The 18,322-nt window shown below is 39.7% G+C and overlaps 1 protein-coding gene across 2 annotated transcripts in view; it reads right to left on the bottom strand.

The window, feature by feature from the left end:
• map4k2 (mitogen-activated protein kinase kinase kinase kinase 2) overlaps positions 1-18,322 on the bottom strand; it is a 46,974-nt gene that overhangs the window by 19,742 nt on the left and 8,910 nt on the right. For both annotated transcript variants that reach the window (XM_050067632.1, XM_050067633.1), the window contains exons 2-13: positions 13,836-13,893; positions 11,448-11,538; positions 11,035-11,099; positions 7,439-7,494; positions 4,778-4,825; positions 4,169-4,211; positions 3,945-4,017; positions 3,482-3,613; positions 3,215-3,277; positions 3,011-3,092; positions 877-993; positions 603-681 (exon numbers count right to left, since the gene is read on the bottom strand). In XM_050067632.1, coding sequence (XP_049923589.1) covers positions 603-681; positions 877-993; positions 3,011-3,092; positions 3,215-3,277; positions 3,482-3,613; positions 3,945-4,017; positions 4,169-4,211; positions 4,778-4,825; positions 7,439-7,494; positions 11,035-11,099; positions 11,448-11,538; positions 13,836-13,893 — 907 coding nt within the window. The remainder of the gene's footprint in view (positions 1-602; positions 682-876; positions 994-3,010; positions 3,093-3,214; positions 3,278-3,481; positions 3,614-3,944; positions 4,018-4,168; positions 4,212-4,777; positions 4,826-7,438; positions 7,495-11,034; positions 11,100-11,447; positions 11,539-13,835; positions 13,894-18,322) is intronic.

The following is an 18,322-nucleotide window of genomic DNA, read 5'->3' as shown; positions in this document are numbered from 1 at the left end:
AGTATGTAACATGACAACCCAAACCATAATTCTTTTCTTAAACCTAACCTAGAGATGCTAATTTGTTGGCCACTAATTTATTAGATATCATACAAACTGCATTTTTGTAAGATATCATATGAGGCATTGTATGAGTATATGTTGCATGATGCCTACAGCAATAATGTTGCCGTTGTGCTGTTGCTAACATAAAAAAGACTCTCAAATAACATAATAAAAAAGTGTAAAAAAAAAAAAAAAAGAAAAAAAAAAAGGATGGATTCACAGGATGGTTTCCGACCTCATATTCTATGTGTTACCTACCCAGCCGGAGTAAGGACGTTATTAGCTTAGCTTAGCAGACTAAGCTAAAGACGGGCAACAGGGGAAATCTACAGTCATGCTTGTGGTTCTGTGTGGCTGTGCTTATACTGCGTTCCATTTGCACTCGCAAGTCGAAATTCCGAGTTGTGCATTAAGCACAGCGAAAGGTCTAGGACATGTTTAGCCAAACACAAAGCCTGGAAAAATCTGCCTCCTAACAAGTCTAAATTTTTCCAACATGTCTGAGTGTTACTTCAACATGTGTGTGTGTTAGTGTGTGTGTGTGTGTGTGTCCGTACATTGTTCTTCAGACAGGGTCCTCTCTACAGGCAGGTGTTTCCCTGCTGACTGAATCTTGTCAGGAGCCAGTTCCCCGACCTGTCAACAGATCATTTATATCACACTGAATGGGACTTTCTCTCTCCACCAGTTTATCTCTGTCACTTGTTTATTGTAAGCAACAGAACAGAAATTTGATTTAGAGGTCACAGTATTGCTACACCACTTTAAATCCTGCATTGTTGATTAAATATTGTTACAATATCAGTCCTGTCACCTCCCTGCTGTACTGACCTCCAGCTCGTTGTCGTCCATGCTGTGTGTGTGGGCAGTGTGGAGCTCAGGGTTGTTGGCCATGTCCAGCAGCTCAATGACCAGGTTACGTGTCAGGAGCTGTGTCACAAACGGATGCTGGGGGAACAAAGTTACAGGTCATCACGTTGAACAATAGAAAACTATTTTATCCTCAGAGAGTCATGTAAAATGGTGGTAAATCTACACCAACTGGCCTACTAATTGTCAAATTTTCAATCTTTGGAAAGAGATCACTATGCTAGTTTCACACCTTTGAATCACAGTTTTGATTTGCAGCTTCATGCAATTTCTGGTATTGTGCATAGACCTAGACATCCCCGAGTTTTCCAAAAAAATATTATCAAAGTCTGACAGATTCGTCTCAACTGAGTACTTTTAAAGTAAGTCATGAAATGCGGGGAGCCAATTTGACGTCTAGCGTGCCATCTTCGCCCGTCACCTCACATGATTCGGCTTCAACTTACAATTATTTTTACTTTTATGATTAATGACTTACTGTTTTGTCTACAGAATGTCAGAGATTAGTGAAAAATGCTCATCACAGTTTCCCGGAGTCCAAGGTGACATTTTCTTTCATCCAACAGTCCCAAACCAAAAGATAATTAATTTACAGTCATCACACACAAAAAAGCAGCAAATCCTGAAACCAGAGAATGATTGGCATTTTCTATCGGTCATTTTACCGATTCATGGATTATTGCTTATTGTTTTTGATGAATGCTGTTCGGAGCCTCGAAACGCTCCCATTGGCCCACAGCAAGTGGGCTGAACACGGGACATGTTGGCAAAAAGTACAGTCCACACACAGTTATTTACTGCTGCTGTTCAACGTTTCCATCAATCAGATTTTCTTCAGACACAATCAGCACTAACAAACATCATATGTACATGTCTCAAAACTCTGACAACCGTGTGCATCTTCACAAAACAATAAAGTGATCCTTGACAACTGAGACTGTACTTTAAGGCCCTGATTACTAATAGTGAGGGAGAAAAATTGATACAGCATGGTATCGTGACATTTTTGTGTGGTAATATTATATCGCCACACAGGACCAAGTATCAGTTTTTTTATTATATACATTATTGATATCAAAAATACAAATGAAACTTTAGGTAGCCTACTAGAATAAAATAATCAATCGCTTTTTCAGTCCACTGGGGGCTATAAGCTACAGTTGGCAACTTTTATGAAAATAAATTTGTGTCATACTTGCTGAAACATAATTGACAGCTGTGTTAGAAACTCCTCAACTCTGACTGGTTGTTTTCATCACATGCAGTAAGGCCATTACGAGTGCTACAAAGTAATATAGAACGTAGAGGAGTATGATTTTTTTCCCGCATTATCTGTATCATTTAGTGCTGTGTGAATAAAGAGACACTTTCAGAAGATATGACAAAAGTTATTTTTTTTAATAAAAGTTACTAACTGTAGCTTTAAGGGTAAATTTGGATTCACACTGGAACTGTGTGACACTGTCTTCTGCTATTTATACTTTTCATAAATTTAGCTGCTTGCAAAATAGCATAATATTCAGAGCATTTACATAAATCAATAAAATAAAAAAGAACTGCTGAATGAACTACATTTTAATGCCATCTCTTCAAAAATATTTTTCAAAAGTCTAAGCTGAGGTTACAGAGGAGGCCCACATCAAAATAAACATAGTCTGATGTGTATATTATTAGAAATTTAAAAAAGCTTTTGACAAAAATGTGCCATAGCAGCTCACTGGGCCATAATACATATTGAACATAAATAAATAAAATTGGCAGGTATGCATGTAGTGGGAAGACATCCAGAAACAATTCAAGATGTTTTAAGTGTCTCTGATGAATAAAAAGAAAATGCTATCAACAAAATGCTATGAAGCTTATTTGTGCTAAGTCACGCAAAATTTTCAAAGTGCCAAACTTTAAAATCACGAGGTCAAAATAACACCAGTGACATCAGTCAGCTTTATCGTGTGTCATCATGAAGAGAATCAAACTTCTCTGGATATGTAAGGGTCAAAAATAGAACATTTTGCATTCATGAATAATGCACATATGAAGACAGATGACTAGTTAACTGCCATTTCTTAATGATCAGCTAAAAAGAGCTGCTAACCTGCAGCAGTGTCTCAGCTGAGGGCCTTTTACGAGGGCTTTTAATCAGAGCCATCTTCACAAAGCTTTGGAAACTTGCTGACCTGCAAAGAGTGACAAAGTGTGAATAAACTGTAAATCAACAAGATATCGACAAGATCAAAGGAAGGAAAATAATTGGTCCTAATGCATGCTATGTGATTTTGAAAGCAACACTTTAACTCACCATTTGGCTTTATCCTTTAGTCTTGGAGGCTGGAAGTTGCTTTTGGACATCAACATCAGCGCTCTGAAACAATGTTTTAAATGTCACCGGGCTGGAAAATGTCTGAATTGTTTACATGCAGTGACCGACCAGGAGCAAAATATAAAGCAGGCAGCCAAAACATTACACAGCACAAGTCTCTTCTGTTTATCTCACTGCTCTGAGTTCAATAAATCTGTCTGTTTCCAGCTGTCTGCGCTGGAGTCCCTGTTGTCTGTGCTGAGTCACCTCATTGGGTGGAGGTCAAACATGGGTGGCTGGAGCTCAGCCAGCTCGATGGCGGTGATGCCAACGGCCCAGATGTCACAAAGGTGATTGTACCCGCCCTTCTTCTCAACTGCAGCCACCTCTGGAGCCATCCTGCACACATGAACAGGACAGAGGAGAGGAACATCACATACAGGACACGTACACAGCAGACACCAGCCTTTTATTGATGCTTTGGTATGAACTTAGCCATTGTGGTCCACCTCTGATGTGGCACAGTTTGATTACACATTTATTTCCTTATATTAATTGAGTTTATTTTTAAAAAATCAGTACTATCTTAATATAGCAGGCCACTGTAATCCTTATAAAGTGTGTTAGCAGGATGGTGTGTGAGTGATTGAGGCAGAATAAACTACAGTGTGTGTTCATGTTAATTATCTCACACACACTGTTCAGGTGAGTGCAGCTTCATTCATCTTACCAGTAGGGAGTTCCTATAAAAGACTTCCTTTTGGCTACGGAGGCACTGATCTCTGCTGCCACTCCAAAGTCAGCTGCAACACAAGAGACACACAGGGTCACAGTGGAGCTGAGCGGCTGAAATCCATTATAGATGGCCTATTTAAGCACACTTGATGAGTGTGAGTAGTTAAAGAGATACTGCAGATGTAAACATGTGTGCATCCATTACTGATCACCACTGACCCAGTTTTACATCTCCTCTCTCTGTCAGAAGGATGTTGGCTCCCTGCAGAGAGAACACACACGCTGATGTAAGCCCACAGTATAATAACATATGATCACAATTATACAGTCCAACACATTGTCACAGGAATACAAGAACAACACATTATGTCATGGTGGGCACGAAATGGCTGGCAACAAGGGAACAAAAGAGTACCTGGTTAAGTTCAGGAAAAGATTGTGGTTTTGGTTAAAATAACTATATACAGGATATGGGTGACATAAACTTTCATAGTTTGTATAGTTACGTAAAGTCCAAAAAGTTACATAACTACTCTGACGGAGACAAGCAGCAGTCTCTTGGTTGAAAGTTCATGTTTGTTTGACCCATCCACCACAAATCCTAGCTGCCCTGTATGGACTTTCTCACTCTTTACATTTACTTTGTGTATCCACCATGGCAAAAGATCCATACTGACTTTCCATTGGTGTTGTCTTTAAGTTGCCAGCACGTCATTTTAACACATTTCGTGTCCACCACCCGTAATACATCACTAAGAGGTCATGTCCGCTTCATGAGACCAAGTTTTCCAGTCATAACTTAACAAAGCTTTAAAAAAACTGCTGTACCTTTATGTCTCTATGCATTTTGCCAGTTTCGTGCAGGTGATACAAACCCTGGAAAAAGAAGAAGAAAAAAATTAGCTGAGCTTTGTATCCATTATTATTTCTTATTTTATGGCTGTCAACAAGTGAACAGCGGGGCCGGATTAACCAAGCAAAAAGGTGATGTTTGACCCCTATTAACCCCCTCTACCACCCGACACCAGTTCTCCTATGCTGGAATACTACTTGGCCTCAGGTTATTTGATTAAATACAGTTTAAGTTAAGAATATGCACCACGAGAGCACAATGTAAACCAAAATACATATATCAGGCCTTTGAACTAGATTTGATACAGAACCTATTAGTATTTCTTATTGATCATTTCATTTAAAGCAAAAGTTGTGAATAATTCCTTCAGTCCTAGTACTGTAACAATGGCAGTGCAACTTGTAGTATTACCAGTGCCTCATAGCTCAGCATGATCACAACAGTGTAGCACTAAATGTAAATTGCACCAAGGATTAGGATTATCTTTAAAACTAGATAAAATTATGAATTACTTTATTAATCCATCTTTATACACTAATTTATGTAAACATTTTTATTTTAAAGGTCCGGTCTGCAGGATTTAGGTGGATATACTTGCAGAAATGGACTATAATATAGTAAATATGTATATTTAGTGTATAATCCCCTGAAACTAAGAATCATTGTGTTTCCATTACCTTAAAATGAGCAGGTCCTCGTCTACGGAGATCGGCATGTTGCACTGCCATGTTTCTATTGTAGTCCAAAATAGACAAACCAAACACTGGCTCTAAATAGGGCCATTCGCAAATCGCTAATTTGTGTTAGTCATAATAATTGGTCTAGAAGGTTGGAAAACACTGATTTTTTAAAATGTGAAACAGCTTTATTCAGTGCTTTTACCTGTTTAAATCACCTGGTCTATTTGTTTTTGAGAGGAAGAGACCTCTGCAGAGCCCTCAAATTCACTGTTTGCAATGCAGACACATGGCTGGTGTGTTCAAACGCCAAAATGATGCCATTGTGGTGCACATGCAATCCAAGTGCCTATTTTTCAGGGCATAACTGCTGCACCCTGAGATAAACAGAGTTCAACTTTTGGAATGCAACAGCATGCACCGCATGCCATGTAATGAGGAACTACCAATCACCGCCAGCAGACCCTTCAACCCTTCATCCATGAATATCAGTTTGTGATAAACATGGAGAAGAGGTTAATCTTTTTAGTGCAGGGTTGCCAGAGCTTTACATCTCAGGGACAACATTTTTGGCCTAACACACCCTTACAAAACAACAACTGGAAGAAGATCAGCTCTGCACTCAGGATTTCTGGTAAGTAGTCTCTGATACGGTGCTGGTTATGGTCGCTTAGCAACCTCAGGCACAACCTGCCTCCGTGCCCTTGACAGTTGGCAAAGAGTATGCTCAAGACTAGGGCCCAGCACCCGACCTCACGTTTTCCCATAGACACATAGACTGTTTTTTATGTGGTTAAAGATGCGGCATGTGTCATCAGAGAAAATAGGTGAGCACACATTAGCGGAGACTGGGCAAGCGGGTCGTCTCTGATGTGCTGGACAGGGTAGTAGAAACACTGATTTTATTGTGAAACAGCTTTATTTAGTGTTTTTTTTTAACTGGTTTAAATCACCTGGTCCATTTGTTTTGGAGAGGAAGAGACCTCTGTGGATAATTTGGATCCCAGTAAAAACCTCCTGAACAATAAAAGGAATTCTGACCAGGAGAAGTTTCAGCTGGCTGCAATCTGCAATCCTCACCCCTAGACACCACTGGATCCCCTTGAATCTAACACATTGGACCTTAATTTTATACCTGGATTAATGTGTTCATATGATATTTATTCATGCAGATGCAGATGTAACTGCATGTAGCTATAGTAGTGTTATTTGGGTGCCATTTTAAGTCAGTAATAAGACATCTTTTTTTTTCTTTTCTTTTTTTTACATTGGTTGGACGGATCATTATACTTAATCCAGCACAACTTGATACAAATGTGATTTCTACCATTTTAAACCAAATTCAACTCAAAAAACCTGATCTTGGTTGAACTGATGTAATGTAATGATGTATTTTGGTGCACACTGCAAAACATAGTAACACTCTGGATGAAAGTTAAAAGCCAAACAGAGGGATGGTGTAGAATTTCCAAGAAGGCACGAGGAAGTAAAGAGCAAAGGGACACAAGAATGCTTGTATATCGAGTTAGACTGCAGAGGATTACTATGATGAATCCAAAGGCAGTGAACCGTTCAGCTCCTTCATCACTCACAGTCATCAGTCTATTTAGATAAGGTGGAAACACTGAGAGTGCTAAGAAGAAAATAAAAATTCTCCAAGATTTTTTAAACTAAGATGACCTCTGGGATTTCTTCCTTTTTAACTCTGATGTTTTTGTTGATCATCCAACAAACAGTGAGCTGAAGGTCACTCACTAACAAATTACAGGCAGTCTGCCACGTTCTGTTGTGCTGCAGCCACATTTACCTCTACAGTATATTTAGTGGTCTGGCGAGGTTAAATACTATTTAGCTCTTCTGTGGCTGGGAAAAAACACATGAGTCATTCTGTCGGCAGAGTATCTTTAGAGATTTCACAATGCAACAGCAACAAGCTGCCACTCACACTAAAAGCCTTACCTGGAGGGTTTCTCTGCACACGTACGCTATCTGTTTCTCCTTTAATGGGCCCGTCACTGAGGAGAACAGTTTGATTAATAGCTCACACAGCCTGCAGGTACATTTCCAAAAATAGTGTTAAACTGGCTTTGCAGAGCTCCCTGTGCGTCCACATCTGCTTTACAGTAATTATACTAATGTCTGAAAATGAACGTGGTGATTACTGTCTGACATTTTGGGAAACATGTCTGCTGTCTTACCCAGAGCCAGATGAGAAGGACAGTGAGAAGAACAGTTTGCATCTAGAGACGGTTCCAGTGCATGTTTAGCCTAGCATAGCTTAGCATAAAGATTAGAATCAGTGGAAGCAATGCTAACAAAGCTTCGTCCAAACAACTCCAAATCTGTTCCATTTATATGCTTTATCTTCTTTACTGAGAACGTTCACAAATAGAATTTTATTAACAGATTGAAGGGGTGTTTTCTTTTTGACAAAACTAGGCTGGACATTTCCCTCCATTTATCCTAAGTTAGGCTAAACCCATTTATGTAATGCAAAGTCTGGTAATACAAGCAGCCATGTAGGTAAAAATATCTTTCTCGTGGTAATTCTGTGTCACAGATAGTGAGAATTTCTTACAGCTATGATATTTCCACTTGGTGAAAAGAACTACAAAGATGTCAACAAACCTGGCTGCAAACTGACGGCTAGACTACAGCATTCACAGCAAGCTAACTGAGCCAATTCAGGTCATGAAACAGGAGCTATATGTTGTTTTGAATATAAAAAGTGCATAGAAATGAATAAAATAAGTAATTTATGCTTACTGGCAATTTCCATTAAGACTTTGTGACTAAATAGAGCTTGCCGGCATGTACCTTGATACCAAATTGGGGTAAATGCCGCATTAGCAGTGCTCAGTGTAGACTGCAGTACACAGTATACGCAGTGCTAGCCTAGCTCTGTCAAAAATAAAACATACATCTTCCAAAACCAAGTCAAATGCTGTGATATGTACATGCTGCATTACGTTTATTTAAAATGAGTAGTAATAGAAATGTATACAACAGATAGCTTTGTTTTATGGAGTCTTTTTTGACAGAGCTAGGCTTGCAGTTTCTCCTGCGTCAGAGTTTGTGCTAAGCGCACTCACACATTATTCCAGGATAGTTACCCCCATTGTTGGCCTTGTATTTCCTAGGGTTGAGCAATGCACCATTAAATGAAGCTAAACGTCTTCAACCAACTAAATTATCTCTATCTGTACCCTCAGTCGGAATGGGCAGAGTTTAAAGGGACTGTTCACCCCAAAATCACTAATACATATTTTGCCTCTTACCTGTAGTGCTATTGACAGTGTTGAGCAAGTTATTCTCAAAATGTAATATATTACATATGACTAGTTACCTTCATTTGAAAGTAATAAGTTACTTAACAGTATTACGCTCTGTGTAGAGTAATAAGTTAGTTATTAAACTACTTTTGCGATACTTTCACCAAAATAACCAGACGTAATGTTGATTAAATGGATGAGGGTCATGTTGTGTCACAGCAGATAATCAAAGCAAAGAAGCTCCAGTTTATTACAGTTCATTTCAAATCCAGTGCTGCACAGGTCTGTCCCATTCATGCATTCACATACAGTGGTATGGCGTGTGATTAAGTCACTATAACGAACGCAAATTAATCCATCGGAACTGGAGGACCCATCTGCCAGTTCCCGGTGAGCAACAACAACACTGGAGAAAGAGCTGTGTATAAAAACAAGGTGGGGTGCCGGCGTTGCTCTGCAGTTGTAGGTGATGTGAATGGAAACACATCTAACATATACTAACATCACCCATACATGTCGATCCCCGAGATATGGAAAAAAACAAAGCACAGGCCAGCTCCTTATCACCACTGCTTTCAGGCAGCCTTAGGAAAGTGTCACGGGATAGTGTAGGTATATGAATGAAAACACACTGGACATGATAATGCACACGATTACCGGCACACCTCTATAGGGTAGTGTATATACGACAGAAGTGGTGCGGTGTGGATCAGTGTGGATGAATGAAAATGAAAACAATAAACTGTTTATTTCCAGTGGTAATGCCTTACACTACATTGTAAATGTAATAATATTACCCGACTATACTGAATAGTAACTTATTACTTTTAACCGAACTACACCCACCAACCGTATCAACGCGCAGAAGGAAGCATGCATCTATTGCTAGCTCACCAAGCACCACTGAGCCAGCCACAGCTCAGCCAAGGAGGACGCAATTAATGTTTACATCTCGCTCTGTCACGAGCACGAGCCTCTCATCCATGAGTAGATGCACACTTCCTTCTGTTTAGTGATACAGTAAGTGGGTGTAGTTTGGAAGAAAGAACTTTCTCTTCCTACATGAAATTGCTCACAACAAGGTCTGTGGATTATCTTGAGTAACCAGGTCATAATTTCTGCAAAGAGACATTGCTGTTGAGCTTCTTTAATGTATATTGTTTTGGTGCCCTGAGCACCACAAGCCAAGTGCCATCTATTTCATTATATTGGAGAGAAGGCAGACATCTCTACAGCTGATATCTCCAACACTCAGCAACTCACACCGAAACAATCTAGACTGATAAACAGCACTACAGGTAAGAGGACAAATACGAATCGTTGATTTCGGGGTGAACTGTCCCTTAAAACCAAAAGTGGGTGTGGCTTAAACTGTCCGTGGGTGGGACCTAATTTGAAGTTGCTATTTTAAGCCTAAAATAGACATCGGTTGATCAGAAGTTACTATATTTGTTGTTTATTAAAGAATGCATAACAGCCTCAGAATTAAAGGCCAAGCACTTTCAAAAGCACTTGGCAAGTGATCTATCATTGGCCAACTCCAACCAATCAGGTCAACAAAGCCTAAGCCAGTTAGGAGAAGAGTGAAAGCAAATTTTCTGTGGTGAAAAGCCTTCAGAAATACTCTTAAGTTCTGATAAAGCTGACGTTATTGAAGCATCTGTACTAACCTCTTTAGGAGCCGCCATTGTTGTTTTGAATGAACCTCTCTGTGACACACACCTAAACCACACATGTAGCTGCCATGGATACTGACACATTTTACTTGGATGATTGTCGTGCTCATAAAGAGTACATTAGCTGCACAGGAAACTCATTTCATCCAAGTATTCTGCTCAACCCTAGTAGTAAGTAGCCTAAATTGGCTTGTTTATTGTAGGCCTACGACATATTTGTAGCAGTTGGTTCACAAGTAAAAGCCATACAAAGATGGTAGTTAAATAAGATTAAAAAGAAGCCATACACTGTATCTGCTTTCCCCTTTTACCTGCTACAGGTTAGCAATAGAGGTACCCCAAGGTGGAATAACAAGAGGTTTTCCCATTCTGCCCACTGTATCAACATGACATGAATGCTACACTTTCTCTGTACTGAACATACAGTTGTGAAACCAACATGGATCTTTTTCACCTTGCTCTGGGTAAGAGACGAAAGAACAACATTTTTACTGTTTCTTTAAATAGGTATGCAGCACTTTTTTACAATTAGCTGCAGATCATACTAAAACTGGACATACTACAAGGCCTATATTCAGAAGTTCTTAAGAATTATTTGTATGTTTACCATGGTACATATCCTGAAGTGACCCCCCACCACAGTATTCCATGCAGATCCACAGCTTGGTGTTCCTGGAAAGAAATACACAGCTTTTATCTTGTTGTTTGACATATGCTGTGCTTATCTCCAGCTGTGCAGGGGTTGTGAAAAACAACATTGAAGCATTCACAAGAATTCAGTATCCAAAGGCAAAACTCAAAAGACACTCCCTAATATTCTCTAACTAAATTAACGCCCACAAATACAGTAGTGTCATTCATGAGCTGCTGTGCCAACAATCTAACTGAGCACTAGAGGAGTGGGAGAGGAATCCAGCAGCAGTGTGGGGATAAGAAAAGTCAAATTCCACATATTTAAGTCCACCAACAATCCCAGCACTCCCACACATCTGCAGTGGACAGGCTGAAAACACACAGTACCTGTGATAGCTGCCGAAGTAGGCCACAATGTTTTTGTGCTTGCACTCCTTCATCATCGTGATCTCCTGCTGGATGGACGTGATGTCATCGCCTGAACAGACGGACAGACAGTTTAGTGAGTGTCTCCTCTCACAACAGTCTGGTGTTAGTGCACTGAGCTCCTACAGCTGGAGGGACAATTACAGACCAGTACACTGTAGGGTTAGAGTAGTGGGAGTACTGGTAGTATATGAGACTGACATACCATTCACTTAACATCAGTGTATGTAGGAGTGTTATGATACACTGCTGCTTATCAGTACCAGTATCACTACCAGTATGATACTACAGATTTGAAGAAGTGCAAAAATACAATTAGAGTAAGATGCAATGCTTGAATTGTGCTGGCTTTGCTCCTCCCACCACATAAATATATATATACTTTATATATTAATAATTTATTGAAGGATAGGTTCAGATTTTTTCCAAGTCTGTGTTTAAACAATACACACGCCCATAGGTACAATAAAGGAGTTATCAATTGCTGTAATTGTTCTTACTGTTCAGTATTCTAATGTAAGTGATGTAGAACAAATCCATTGCCCTTTTTTAAATCAAAAATGCCTTCCCGAGTTCAGTGAAAGCTAGTATGAAGCTTCAGCAGATTATGTAGGTCAAAATAAATGAGTACCTGTTGAGTTACTGAATGCATAAAGCAGGAATTTGTACCCAAAATGTTTAACAACGATAATCTTAAGAAATTCAAGCAGTTAAAAAATGATTTCGATCTCCCCTGGACAGCTTTCTTTAGATACTTGCAGCTAAGAACTTTTCTGACAATACGCAATCAGCAGGGTAAATTCATAAAACATCAATAGAAAACTTTATAAGAAAAATACGAATGGGAAATGGAGACAAGAAAAAATTAGTGAAGTGTACAAAATATTTTCATCTATGAATCACCAGAAATAATATCTAAAATGGGCCCAACACATGCCAGCTCATGTTGGAGAAACTGTGGAACATACACTGCCAATCACACCCATATACTTTGGCAATGTCCGAAGCTAGGTGTATACTGGAGAGAGGTATGAGTAACTGAGTATACTTTAATATCTGTTTATTTATTGCAAGTAATACTGTTTTATTGCATATTTTCCTCATATTGTGCAGCCCTCTTATGATCATGTCAGCCATGTTTTTGCATAGACTTGAAATAATATATACCTTTTCTTTAAAGCAGCTCTACGCAATATTCATAGCAATGAATTGAATGAATTCAGAGTTATTCTTTACACGGCTAATCACATGGAGGTGGCTAAGGCGGTGGCTAGCAGCTAACGGTGCTAACAGCACTTACAACTGCAACAGTGCTGACAGAGCTAACAGTGTTAAGCTACGGGAAGATCCAGAGGATTGGTGCTATGCTTTTGCAAGGACTCTCTCCCGTTACTGGTGTTAACCCTGTATGAGTGCAGGGCAGCGCAGGGCAGCGCAGAGCTGCAGCAATTGGTTGGACAGTGGGATACACACACACCAGCACTGGAACTGCTTTGGTGGAAAAGGGGTATGTGACTCACATGCACTAACATGCACATGTGGCCAGCACGGCTACAACAACAAACCACAGAGAAGCTCAAATTACAACACACATCATTCTCTACTCAGGATGCCATTACTCCACTACATTTTTACATAGCAGACTGTAGTTTGCATCTATTTTATTGCTCTGAATATTGTCTAGAGCTCCTTTAATTAAAAAAAAAAACCTTACACTTAAAAATCACAATCAGACAATTTGGAAAAAAATGTATGCTTGTTATCCTGCCTGGAGTAAGATGAAAAATAAAAATAAAGAAACAGAAAAATACACTGTGTAATATCAACACTTTTACTGGCTCACTGTATGGCCAGCAATGAAAAATAGGTCTGGAAAATGATGACAAAATTTAATAATGATAGTAATCTTGGTCACAATCTGTCTGACACTGAACAATATGAATTTGGAGGTATGTCAGATTGTGTCATAAATGTCTAACGAATAGCTGCACAAAGTAAACAGAAAATTAATCTCTATCTAAGCAAAGACATGTCATCAACTCTCATCTTTGTTTTTTTTTTTACTTTATTAGCAAGTAGTACTTAGCACTCACACATAGGCCTAGCTTTGCACAGACTGGAAACAAGAGGACATTGCTAAACTCTTCCTGTCCTAAGCCGTCCTATCAAACTGATATTTACCTTCACATCTGGCTTACTGATAAAGGCATACTTCCCAATATGTCACTGTTCATTCACTATTAAATTCAAACAATAGAGAAAAAAATAATTTTAGAAAAAAAAGATCAACCTTTAACTGCTGTTTTGCAAATAAGCAGTTGTGGGCATGTTGTGTCATGTGTAACATACCAGGGTCTAGCTTGACAATCTTGATAGCTGCCAGTTCAGATGTCCTGATGTTACGAGCCTGAAAGGGATGAAAATATAGTCAGTGTAATAAATAAATGTAATACCCTGCTGTTAATGCAGAAACATACTTTATCTGTCAGCAGAGGAGGATGTTGTAGATGTACATATATCCACACACAAAACCATACGCAGAAGGACCTATACATACAATATTCAACTATTGTGTCTAGTTCTTCTACTGGATGGATGCTCTTGTACATCAGAAACAACTTAGAAGCACACCTTGGGAGAGAGCTTGTAACATGCTGATATATTGCCCGAATCATAGATCAAGGTTAACATGACCACAGGCCGTTATCATGAAACTCTGTAACCTGTTAGAGAAAGACACTTCAATCCAACCCAATCCATGACATCACTAAGTCTTTTCTACATCTCTACAACATTGCAAAGGGAAGATGGGAAACAGATCGAACACCTGTTTTTGTGCTCTTCTTGGTAATCAAGACCATTCTCAGACTAACCCCCAGGAACATCACATTCCCTGATACTGTTGAGCAAGGACAAAGTAAGACTTAAAAACCCCATTTACACCATACATTAACATATGACTTGTATCTGTTTTAGAAATGTCAACAGTTGACTGGCTAAGTATATTTTTGACCGGTTTGCATGTTGGTCTGGACACTACCAGGGTTGGGTGTGAGCTAGGTAGCGGCGCCACTCATTCAGGTATTACCGCTAGTAATGCCCTCCCGACCCAACAGTGTTGCTGTGGAAACATTGTGCCCATCATACAATCTCCCCCCAGGTTGCCACAGTAAGTAAGCAGCTCAATTTTGGGCAGCAAAACCCCTTTAGCATTCTTAACTCTGTTAGCACCGTTAACAGTGTCAGCACAACTAGTGGTGCTAACAAACTTAACAATGCTAAAAGGGTTTTGCAGCCCAAAATTACCAGCAGTAATCGTGAGTCACACAAGCTAGCTCCCACTTGACCTGGGTAGAGCACAGTGCAGAGCGGCGAAGGCTAGCAAACCAATGGACACTGGAGGGTGGGGCAGTGGGTGCTATGTTTCTGCATGTTAACGCAGCCAGACGCCCGTCTGTCAGCAGAGCCAACAGAAAATAAAATGAAAGGCCAAACATTCACATCACTAAACATAAAAAAATGACCCCCTCTGAATGGATGTTCGAAATACGGTGCTAAAGGTCACTGAGTCAATAGAGCGTCAGGCTAAAAGCAAAGGCCTCTTGTATTTCACGTCATTCTGTATTTTTGATGTAAAAACTAACCAGTTAGACACGGGTTAATGGGTGTCAAGCTATCGAAAGCAAAATAATAGAAACTGACGTCCCTAATCATCTCTTATCTGGATAAGGAGAAATGGTTAATCCAAGGTGTAGAGGGTGTTGCACGCAGAGTGCCTTGTGATCGGAATGTGATCACACTGACCAGATGGAGATGGTATGGCTCACATCTGTACAGCATGACCTCGTTCTTAATGAAAAAACTTTGAAAGGTCACCTTACTCTGCCTATTCCTGATAATTCATGCTAGTTAGGCAAAAGCGACAGGTAGTAGAGGTAACCTGCATGTCTTCCCTTGCAAAAAGTCACTTATAAATGAGTGAAGGCTGTCCATGGCATTTTTTTCCTTGACCTCGGATGTGCTATGCTATGTTTGTCTACCAGCCCGCCTAGCTAATTTTAAAATCTCCTTATTAATACCAGGTGTAAATGCAAAAGCCTGTGGATGGGATGTCATTATCTAGATAACATCCAGATACAGATCACATGTTATTATTGGGTGAAAATGGGACCCAATTGCAGTGCTGCACTGCAGCATCATGAGGAATAGACTGTGCACACAAAGACACACACACACACACACACACACACACACTGAAGCACCTTCTAGACCAAAATTTGCTTTCTAAATCACTTCATTAACGTCCAAAGTATATCAAAGTCAAAACATTTCTCTAAATTCACCTCTTTCTAAAGTCAGTCGAGGTAATATGTCAGCTCCTTGGTTCATGACAGATAGGAGTATATCTCTTCTGTAGCAGAGTGCACTATTGTGGTTTTGAAACACTGGATGTTGTGCCTTCACACAGCTGGTATCATGCTGCTCTATGCCCCAGACGAAGCATACTGTGTTTTTGCACAACATTGCAAAATGGCTCTACATTACTTAACACAATACCCTCAGACATGCCAGATAACGCCCTCAGAAAACCAATATGCAGTAATCATGTAACAAGACTTTCAACTAGACTGTGATGAGCACATTTATTGAGAATGGGCTGGTAAATCTCAATAAGTAAGAAAGATTGAAGTCCATTGTTGTTTGATCTGTCACATACATCAATTTCCATAAAACACAGTTCGAAGACACTAAGTCATTGTTGGAGCTCTGCCACCTGCTTGCCCCATCAAAATAAGAAAACCTGGGCATATATCCAACTGCTCAGTGTGCTATCTTGATGATGAATACTTATAATTAGTTCAGCCTGCTGTCTCACCTTGGCTTTAACCTTGTATTGATTCCACAGCACAGGAATCAATACAAATAGTATTGGAGAGGGAGCTCTTTCCTACTGGCCGTCCCAGACAGGTCCCAGGTGAGTTCAAGAGTGAAACTGATAGCGGTATTCCTTACTACAGACTTATTCTTTGACTGTGTCTTATAACCAGCTTATTGTAAGGCTGAACTATCTTCTTTGATACTATCACTAAGAGACACAAAGACAAAAATGTACAAATCCAACACAAAGGGACTTAATTCATTCTGACATAAATCACATTGAGCTTTTTATTTACATTGAACATTTTATTTACTATCAACAACTCAAAAAGCTAGCTATAGTTGCACACTCAGTATGTTTACACGACATTAGAGAAATCAATTCATTGTCTTAGTCCGACTAAAACTGGACATTTAAAAAAAAACAAAAAAAACATGTGAATACGTTTGTCTGACTGAAATCATACTAAATCGAATTTCTCAAGGTCGGACTAACACACCCAGACAATGTGATTGGGAGTCAAATTACTCCTTCATGTATACAATCAATCGAACCCAAACTGGCCTAGGCGCTCTGTGCATGCTTCACAGTTTCTGCCCCAGGCTTTGACCCAGAAATGCAGGAGTGCATTTTTGGATGGACAAAATGTACAGAGCTATAAAGTTGTCCACCATGGTACCAGTTTGCTGCTAACTTACCATAGCTAACTTGTTTATCAGTTGTTTGGTCTGAGATGTAAGAGGTCAACCAGAAAAAGGTCCAATACTGACAAGCTCAAAGGGAGCATATCGCCACCTGTCGTAGCAGAGTTGGATATACTTGGGTCAGTAAATCAATTCCCCTCCCACGCTTGTATACTGGGACAAGGACAGTAGTCCAACTAAATAGTCTAGTCCAGTTACAATATAATATCTCTACTTAACTGTGCATGTAAACATACTGAGTGAGACGCAACAATACAACAATGAGCCCAGATTAAATATTAACTCCACAATGTATTATCATGAACACAATTAAGCATTTAAGCTTTGCAGTCAGTTGACATTCACTCCACTTCCATGACCTGAGGTGTAAATATAAAGTACAGTTGGACAGTATCTGACATATTGCTTAGGTAGAGCCAAGATACATTCAGTACATACTGAACGTATCCCAGCAGCAACCCTTACCAGTTCACCCAGTCAGGTCTGTGAACCAAGTTTTTTCACAATAGTACATCAGAGGTGATGGTGGATGTTGTTTCAAAGCAGCTATACTGTGTTTTCAACTTCCTCAATTCTTCCTGGGAACATCAGTCATCCCCATTCAGCGACTGCACTGACGTCAGATGGACTGCTTTTCACTCTGGGCTTCCACAACAAACGAGGCAGTCACCAATGGGAAAAGCAGGTCGCCTCAACACAACCTGTGGCTTGACTGCAGTCACTTCCTGTTTTCTTTCCTGTTCTACCACAGGCCTTCCTGTGACTACACTGATAGTAACGTCTCTGAGATGGTTTTTAGATAGCTAAGCCTGAAATAACAGCAGTTTAGGGTTACATACAAATATGGAGTGGAAGCTTCACTGCACTTTGATGAGGCACCCAAACGGCTACACGATCTACAGTCATGTAACTTCTTCATAATGAGACCACCCCATTTAAACGCAGTTGTAAAGCACGAGGCACAAATGGCCACAGACATGATGTTAGACTGAAGATAGCAAGGCAAGATAACGAGTGAAATGTAGTCTTGTGCTTGTTATTTTGCTCATTAAAATAAGAATATGCAGCTTTTGAAATGAGAAATAAACACAGCCTATGGTGGCTAACGTTAGCTAATGTTAGGGAGATATTAACGGGGATCATTTTTGGAGTAGGCCTCTGTCAAAAGGAGTGAAGGCTTTCATATTACAGTCATTCAGTCCATTCTTAAACAAAACTACAGTCATGCTAGCAGATTTATGATGTTACATAGG

This window comes from Epinephelus moara, chromosome 17 (genome assembly GCF_006386435.1).
Source record: "Epinephelus moara isolate mb chromosome 17, YSFRI_EMoa_1.0, whole genome shotgun sequence".
Taxonomy (NCBI): domain Eukaryota; kingdom Metazoa; phylum Chordata; class Actinopteri; order Perciformes; family Serranidae; genus Epinephelus; species Epinephelus moara.
The sequence above is the reverse complement of the archived record's forward strand: the minus strand, read 5'-3'. Positions and strand labels throughout refer to the sequence as shown.